We start from the raw sequence: 8,766 nt of genomic DNA, 5'->3' as shown, positions 1-8,766 counted from the left end.
ATATTGATTTTTGTGCTAAACATAATGTATGGAGGTGCAATACGAAATAAAAAAAGTGTGAATATGAATGGAAAAGTGTATAGAGTAATTACTAATTAAAAATTAATCACAACTGGATAAAGATAAGTACACATCTATATGAGTATTATGTTGAAGTATTTAAAAAATGAGTAGTAGGTAAATAATTTTGATTATTAGTTAGGATTTTAATTTTAAATAATTTTCAAATACAATAGCTTTTAAAATATTAGCCCGTGCGGGAGCATAGGTTGATGGACTAAATCACCTTAACGACAAGCAGGTGTTTGTCGGTCATTCGAGAATCATTCCGTGTCATCGCTAGCGAAACGTGGACGTGTCAGTGCACTTACTCTTGTTGTGTTTATTATGGCGCACGTCCTAGAAACACAACACGACAACACATGCCTCATCACCGCCGTATATGTAAGTAAGAGCAACTCCAACAGACTATCCATTTTTAACTCTCCATTTGACTCTCTATCCAAGTTGGCAAAATGATTCATCTTCATATTGAGTTGCTCATTCCAACAGACTATCCATTTTCCACTCTCCAAATCTCAATAGTTAGTTTCCTCTTTAAAAATCTACACTCTCCATCCACTCCAACAACCTCACCATTTCACACCACAACAGACTCTCCATTTTACACCCTCCATTTTGCACATTTGGCAAGACAAACTCGCTTGCCAAGTTTGGAGAGTGTGGGGGAGCATTTGGCAAGTCCGATGGCAACTTTGTTGGAGCCTGATTTTCTAGCAAACTTGACAAATTTTAGCTTGGAGAGCCAAATGACCATCCTGTTGGAGTTGCTCTTATATCCATCTACAGTTATAGATGTCAAAATGGGCGGCCCAACCCAGCCTAGCACGGGCCCAGCTAGGCCCGGCCAACTTCATGCTAGGCCTAGCCCTGCACTATGCCTCTACCGTGCCGGGCCGTGCTAGCCCACGGGCTGCACCAACAGCCCAGGCACAGGCCCACGAGTCCATTTTGTGTCGGGCTAGCCCGTAAAGCACGATGAGTTCGTTAGGCCCGTGCTGCCCGGGTGGGACGGAAAGGTGCCGGCCACGGAGGGGGCCGGTGGAAGTTGCGGCAGCATGGGTGGCAGCGGAGGCGACCGGCCCGGGGTTGTAGCGGTGTGGTACGGCGGCCGCGATCGGTCTTCTTGGGGAAGATGGATAGCAGGTGGTGATGCTGCCACCATGCACCCTGCCCTGGCCGTCGAGCTTCCCGGAGAGGCCGATGATGGGCACATCCATTGGGAGTGACGCGAAGCCTACCCGTGGAAGTAGCGTCGGGCTCCCTTGGTGGTGGTGGTGGAGAGGCTTGGAGACTACCGGTTCATGGGTCCTGGTGCCATCCGGCGGATCTGGGGATGCCTGGATTGGGCGACCTTCGAGTGGCTGCCTCAGGACGAGGGGCTATCGACGGGGCATGGCAGTAGCGGGCGGCAGACCGAAGAGGTTCGATAGCAGCAAGGAAGACGAGCGGTGGCGGAGGGGAGGAGAGGTAGACCGGCGGCCCCAGCCTACTCCCTGCGCGCCAGCGCCGGAGGGAAGTAGAGGCTAGAGGGGAGGCAGGGAGATGGAGGCTGGAGAGGAAGGGGAGGATGGAGGGGAGGCGGAGGGCTGGAGGGGAAAGGGAGGTTGGCACTCGGGAAGATGGCAGGGGAGCCGGGGAGGCATTATGTGGGTGGGATTTTGAGACAGGGTGAGGATAATTGGATAAGGTTTGAAGGAGTTAACGGGCCATCTTGGGTCAGCCTCTAAAAATCGTGTCGGGCCAGGCTGCCCATCGTGCCGGGGTGGCGGCCCACGTCCGGCACGAGCTACCGGGCCAAGCCAGCACGGGCTCGAAGAACTTCGAGCCGAGCCGGGCTAGGTTCAAGCAAAAAAAGGGCTCCGTGCTAGGCTAATGGGCCGCGGGCTACATAGACATCTATATCTGCAGTTTTGCACCAAAAGGTACAACCCTTGAGTTCACTCAGTCACTCCACATTCAAAGATCAGAGTCTGCAGCCGCTTGTGGGGGTCGATCGCTCGCTATCAAACAGTAGATAGGCCATGGCCGAAGAGGGCGGCCGACCGGTAAGGAATAAACCAGCCTGCGCCTGCCCACCGACAGCTGGTTGGAACCAGACTACCGGCCAAGCCGCGAGCACGAGGTGAGGTGAACTAGCAGTACAGCCCGGGGGCTCCAGCCTGGTGGTTCGTCGTCGTTTTGCATCACCTCCCCCACATGCGCCACGGGGCGAGGTCAAGGCCCGACCAACACAGATCCAGCCGCATGTGCTGCAAGTCTTCTTGTACGCATCATTCATCGACCGCAAGCCATGCATGGCTTGACGTGTGTGGCAAAGTAAGTAACCCGGACGAACAAAAGTTCCTGCTATAATGAACATGGCCCCATTAGACCATTTGTTTATGATGTTGGTGATTATATGACAACATGATCATTAGGACTAATAAAATGTTTAGAATATGTCTTGAAGGGATTCTAGGTCTTAAGGAAGCAACCACAATAAAAGACAAGAAAAAAACAAAGAAAACAACATTTACTTTAGTCACCTACTCTTTTGCTAACGGCAAGGAGAGAGCCAAATCAGTCGATGACAAGCCTGCAGAAGGAAATTGTGACCATCGGATGTTCTAATGGCCCTTGTGAAAAGTATCGGAGCAACCATCGGACGTTTTGGTACGTTGCGTAAGAGACAAGTCAACTAGGACCATCGGATGATCTGATTGCCTGATTTCTAGATGCATCGGACGAATCGTGAAGAAGAAAGTCGACCAAGCACCATGATCCGATGCATTGGTTCGGTGACCGTCGGATGAAGAATATTTACTTTGCCAAGTTCCAGAGATGTTTTGGGCAAAGAACCATCAGCATCGGATAATCCGATGGTGGCGTCGGAAGAAGCAGCGGATGAATTGGTGCGCAACGAATGAGTCAGTGGATTGCGTCGATAAGGAATTTGGGCGCGGGGAGATCAATGGCTAGTAGCACTGGATGTTCCGATACTACAAAATGCATACCATTGAAACATCTGATGGTACACTTTAACTAGCCGTTTGAGCAACGACTCTTTGATGCCTTGAGCTATTTATACCCCCTCCACTCGCCCATTGGAGTTGTTGGAGTGTGCAGGAACCCATTGGAGATCAAGACTCATCAAAAACACATCCAAGCCACCAAAAGTGCATAAGTGATTAATCAAAGCCTTAGCACATGCTTAGAAGAGTGATTAGTGCTATGATAGGCCTATAGAAGAGAGAGTGCAAGGTGTTGCTACCTTGTGATCGGTTCAAGGAGTGAACCACAACTGTACAAGGTGTGCCGGTACCTTGGAGCCTTTGTGGCTCGTTGGCAAGTCTTCGACCCTCCGACTTGGTGTGGAGTGGCGTCGACGACCGTGTGCGGGGGACGAGGAGACCCCTTCTTTGGTGGACAAACTCCTTAGTGAAGACGGCGTCAAAGTGACCGGAAGAGAGGGAGTGGTGCGTCTTGCCTTAGTGGCAAGCTTCTCATCCGGCTTGGCACGAGCCTTTGTGGCGAGTCCAAAATCTTGACCGGGAGAGACTTGGTGACCGGAAGCATATCCTCGCTGGAGCTCCAACGTGGACTAGGGGTGGCATTTGCCTACCGATACTACGGGATAAATTGTCGTGCCTAAGTTTGCATCCTTCCTAACCTACTCCTCTATGTTTCCGCATTTCATATCTTGCAACTTGACTGCTTTACTTACTAGAGTAGAGCCTTTATAGGATTGGCTTTAGTTTGCAAAACTTGTTTTGGGTGAGAAGTTTCACTGGATCAATCTTAGTTGCATATCTAGATAGCGTGATCTAGTTTATATTTTGAAGCAAATAGTGAAAGTCATATGTTAAGAATTTTAAGATTGTCTAATTCACGGCTCTCCTCTTAGACTTCGAGCACCTATTACTTGCACTTGCAAATCTGATGTCGCACATGTCTTACGGTCTTACCTGCCGGAAACTCACTCGGTTCTAGACAAGCAGGCGACGACCAGAGTAAAAAGGCAACGGCAAGCTTCCTCCTAACTTGGGTGCACATCAGACCATAATCGTATCGTCTCTTATGCTGGTTAATTTGCCAAGAGCCCAAGAAGTTACTCCCTCCGTATGCCCTATCATCATCGTATCCTATCCTATCATCCTCGCTGGCGCCGGAACGTGAACGCCTTAATGCCCTTGCCGGTTTACAGCTTGTCCTGGCGAAGCAAAGACAAGACGATCCTGAAGCGCACCATGCTGTTCATCCTGTTATAAACAACCGCACTGAATTTCCCGGATTCCAGCTGGTCCGTCTTTTTTTTAGCTTCCACGCTCCTTGCGTGCTCATGTCGCAGACGAAGCTCGTCACTCGGTCACACCCTCCCTTCCTAGTTCCTATATACACCGCCCCCATGGAACTGTTCACTCCTCGTCCAGCCCGAGCCTCCCGGAGCAGAGGATGCCTCTTGCCACAATGGCATCGGCATCCTCCTCGTTCCGCCGGTTCCCTCCCGCACTCCTGGCCGCCCTTCTGTGCGCCATTATTGCCGCCGCCTCTCCCGCGGCCGCCGGCGCCGGCGCCGGCGGGCGCGGTCCCATCACCACCAACGGGAGGAACTACACCAAAGTGTGCGACCCGGCGCGGTTCGCGGCGCTGGGCCTCGACATGTCGCGCTTCCGGTACTGCGACGCGTCGCTGCCGTACGGCGACCGGGTGCGCGACCTGGTGGGGCAGCTCACGCTGGAGGAGAAGGTGAGGAACCTCGGGGACAAGGCCGAGGGCGCGGCCCGCGTCGGCCTCCCGCCGTACAAGTGGTGGGGTGAGGCGCTGCACGGCGTGTCCGACGTCGGCCCGGGCGGGACGTGGTTCGGCGACGTGGTGCCCGGCGCCACCAGCTTCCCACTCGTCATCAACAGCGCCGCCGCGTTCAACGAGTCGCTGTGGCGTGCCATCGGCGGCGCGGTGTCGACGGAGATCAGGGCCATGTACAACCTCGGCCACGCCGAGCTCACCTACTGGAGCCCCAACATCAACGTGGTGCGCGACCCGCGGTGGGGCCGCGCCAGCGAGACCCCCGGCGAGGACCCCTTCCTCGTCGGCCGCTACGCCGTCAACTTCGTCCGCGGGATGCAGGACGTTTCCACCGGCGCCGTCGCCGCCGGGGAGCGGGACCCGTTCTCACGGCCCATCAAGGTGTCCAGTTGCTGCAAGCACTTCGCGGCCTACGACGTGGACGCGTGGTTCGACGCCGACCGCCTCACCTTCGACGCGCGGGTCCAGGAGCGCGACATGGTCGAGACCTTCGAGCGCCCCTTCGAGATGTGCATCCGCGACGGCGACGCCAGCTGCGTCATGTGCTCCTACAACCGCGTCAACGGCATCCCGGCCTGCGCCGACGCGCGCCTCCTGTCGGAAACCGTCCGGGGCCAGTGGCAGCTGCACGGCTACATCGTCTCCGACTGCGACTCGGTGCGCGTCATGGTCCGGGACGCGAAATGGCTCAACTTCACCGGCGTCGAGGCCACCGCCGCCGCCATGAAGGCCGGGCTCGACCTCGACTGCGGCATGTTCTGGGAGGGCGCACGGGACTTCTTCACCACCTACGGCGTCGACGCCGTGCGCCAGGGGAAGATCAAGGAGGCCGACGTCGACAACGCGCTCACCAACGTCTACCTCACCCTCATGCGCCTCGGCTTCTTCGACGGCATGCCGGAGTTCGAGTCCCTCGGCGCCGGCGACGTCTGCACCGAGGAGCACAAGGAGCTAGCCGCCGACGCCGCCAGGCAGGGGATGATCCTCCTAAAGAACGATGCCCGCCGCCTCCCATTGGACCCCAACAGGATTAATTCCGTGTCGTTAGTTGGCCTGTTGGAACACATCAATGCCACGGACGTCATGCTCGGAGACTACCGAGGTAACTTTCGCGAAAAAAATCACTGCGTACTGTTGTTTCTTACTGTTGACTGTTCGACAGTTAGACCAAAAAGTTACTATTGTCGATGCTGTTCCTGTCGTCTAACATTCTTGATTTCTACCTTGAACGACACAGGTAAACCTTGCAGGGTTGTGACGCCATACAACGCCATAAGGAAGATGGTGAACGCCACGTACGTGCACGCCTGCGACAACGGGGGGTGTGACACGGCGGAAGGGATGGGCAGAGCAGCCAGGACGGCGAAGCTCGGCGACACGACCATCGTCATCGCCGGCCTGAACATGAGCGTGGAGAGGGAGAGCAACGACAGGGAGGATCTCCTCCTGCCGTGGAACCAGACCACATGGATCAGTGCCGTCGCCGAGGCCTCTCCGCACCCAATCGTCCTGGTGATCATGTCGGCCGGCGGCGTCGACGTCTCCTTCGCGCAGAGCAACCCGAAGATCGGCGCCATCGTCTGGGCCGGGTACCCCGGCGAGGAAGGCGGCACGGCCATCGCCGACGTCCTCTTCGGCAAACACAACCCAGGTGCGTAATTGCTTTACAAATTCATATCGTATATATTCACTACATCTGCAAAAATAATGTTTCTGAAACAATTTCGTTCTTCTTGGATCATCACAAAACAGGGGGCAGGCTGCCGCTGACATGGTTCAAGAACGAGTACGTGAACCAAATCCCAATGACGTCCATGGCGCTGCGTCCCGACGCGGCGCACGGCTACCCCGGCCGGACCTACAAGTTCTACGGCGGCCCGGCGGTGCTCTACCCGTTCGGCCACGGCCTCAGCTACACCACCTTCAGCTACGCGTCGGCCACCGCCGGCGCCACGGTCACCGTCCCAATCGGCGCGTGGGAGCACTGCAAGACGCTCACCTACAAGGCGGGCGCCGCGCCGTCGCCGCCGCCGGCGTGCCCGGCACTCAACGTCGCCAGCCACAGGTGCGACGAGGTCGTGAGCTTCGCCGTCACGGTGCGCAACACCGGCGGCGTGGGCGGCGGTCACGTGGTGCCGGTGTACACCGCGCCGCCGGCCGAGGTGGGCGACGCGCCGCTGAAGCAGCTGGTGGCGTTCCGGAGGGTGTTCGTGCCCGCGGGGGCCGTCGTCGAGGTGCCCTTCACGCTCAACGTGTGCAGGGACTTCGCGATCGTCGAGGAGACGGCGTACACCGTCGTGCCGGCGGGCGCCAGCGCCGTCATCGTCGGAGACGACGCGCTGGCGCTGTCGTTCGCGGTCACGATCAACTTGGCAGCGTAGAGATTATCATTCGTCTACAGAACTAGTAGACTTCATTGGGCGTTATTTTACTGAGGGTAATAACGATTAAACCATTAAATGTAGTAGCGGGTGCTATACAAAAAGCAGAAGCAGATCGATTCATTGGTCGATCTCATGATTCACATCATTGAAAGCAGAGGAGGGGTGAAATTTACTGTTTCGCGGCAGCATGACATGTTGGACACTGGAGCGTGATTAATTTGAAAGGATCTTGGGCGGGTTAAACATGTCAGGTTAGCCATGTGAATCATGACGGCGTGAGCTTTACACCGCTTACACCCGTGACATCGATCAGGAATAATTTGGCCTCTACCGCAAATGCTGCCAAAGCTTAGGATTCCATTTCAATTCTGCACTACTAGTAGTCGATCGGCTAGTCCCAAAGATTACAGTTGTGAGAACAAGCTCCGAGCCCCCGCGTCACTCCCCGCGGGCGACACAGGTGGTGCCCCAGTTGCCGCCGGCAACCTACCTCACCTCCTCTCATCCCCACCTCATCGCCGGAGGGGTTGCCGGAAGCCCATCCGACTCCCGAGGATGGCGGCGATGGGGCATACTGGCGGCTCCTGAGAATGGCGCTAGGTGCCGAGCGGCACAGCGGCGTCCCGGATCCGGTTCCGCCGTGAGCGGATCCGGCCTTCCCGCCCCCGGATCCGCCGCCCCCGGCCAATCCCGGATGCGTAGAGAAGCGGATGTGCGGGGCCGGCGAGAAGGAGCTGGGGCGCATGGAGGGCCTGGGCTCGAGGACGAGGAAGACGTGGCGTCAGTGGTGACAGTAAGGAGGAGGGACCGGGACGGCGGCAAGAGAAGCGGTGTTGGTGGCTACTCCGGACGGCGGTCGTCCGGCGCGTCTTCATCGTCGGGCTCTGGCAGCAGCTTCCGGTCTAACGGGGCACGCGGAGGGTCTAGGCTGTGGTGGCAGGGGCCGATGGCGACGGTGACAGCGACGGCGTCACAACATGGAGGTGAGGAGGTGCCGCGCGGGGGAAGGAGAGGATCGGCCGGCGGCAGCATACGGATGGAGGCCGGCGCGTGGCTCCACAGCGTCAGCGCGAAGGAGGTTGAGTGGCGTGGCTCGCGAAGGCTAGCCCCGGGCGCGGAGGGAGGTGGTGCCAAGTGGGTGAAGGAGAGCACCAGCCAGCGACGGTGGACGGAGAGCAGCCGGTCTGGTGCATGGTTGCACAGCGTCAGCACGATGGCGGCTGTGGGGCGAGTGACAGGTCAGGGGCACGACAGCTCCTGTGCAAGGTGTGCTAGCGACGCCATGGAGGCACGGCAGGGACACCTGGCGTAGGAGCGCACTGGTAGCATCGAGGTGGTGCTGCGGGTGTCGTTGGGTCACCTCTCCTCGGCTGAGGAGTTGCGGAGGCTGCGACAGGAGAGAAAGGCGGCTTAGCTCTGGTGGGGGCTCGCGTGGCATGGAGGAGGTTGTGAGGAGTGGGGACCCGGTGTGCTGCATGGTGACGTGGAAGCAAGCAAGCGAAGGCTGAGGTGCGGTGGCGATGCCGCCCCAAAT

The 8,766-nt window shown here is 57.1% G+C and overlaps 1 protein-coding gene across 1 annotated transcript; it reads left to right on the top strand.

The window, feature by feature from the left end:
- The first annotated feature begins 4,340 nt into the window (after nucleotides 1-4,340).
- On the top strand, nucleotides 4,341-7,477 carry LOC101772162 (beta-xylosidase/alpha-L-arabinofuranosidase 1). Its single transcript, XM_004967530.3, has 3 exons — nucleotides 4,341-5,950; nucleotides 6,086-6,499; nucleotides 6,601-7,477. Exons 1-3 carry the CDS (start codon nucleotides 4,495-4,497, stop codon nucleotides 7,227-7,229), a joined length of 2,499 nt encoding a protein of 832 aa, XP_004967587.1. The 5' UTR covers nucleotides 4,341-4,494; the 3' UTR covers nucleotides 7,230-7,477.
- Nucleotides 7,478-8,766: the final 1,289 nt, after the last annotated feature.

This window comes from Setaria italica, chromosome V, assembly GCF_000263155.2.
Source record: "Setaria italica strain Yugu1 chromosome V, Setaria_italica_v2.0, whole genome shotgun sequence".
NCBI lineage: Eukaryota > Viridiplantae > Streptophyta > Magnoliopsida > Poales > Poaceae > Setaria > Setaria italica.
Note: the sequence above shows the minus strand (reverse complement) of the source record. Positions and strands in the feature narration are given on the sequence as shown.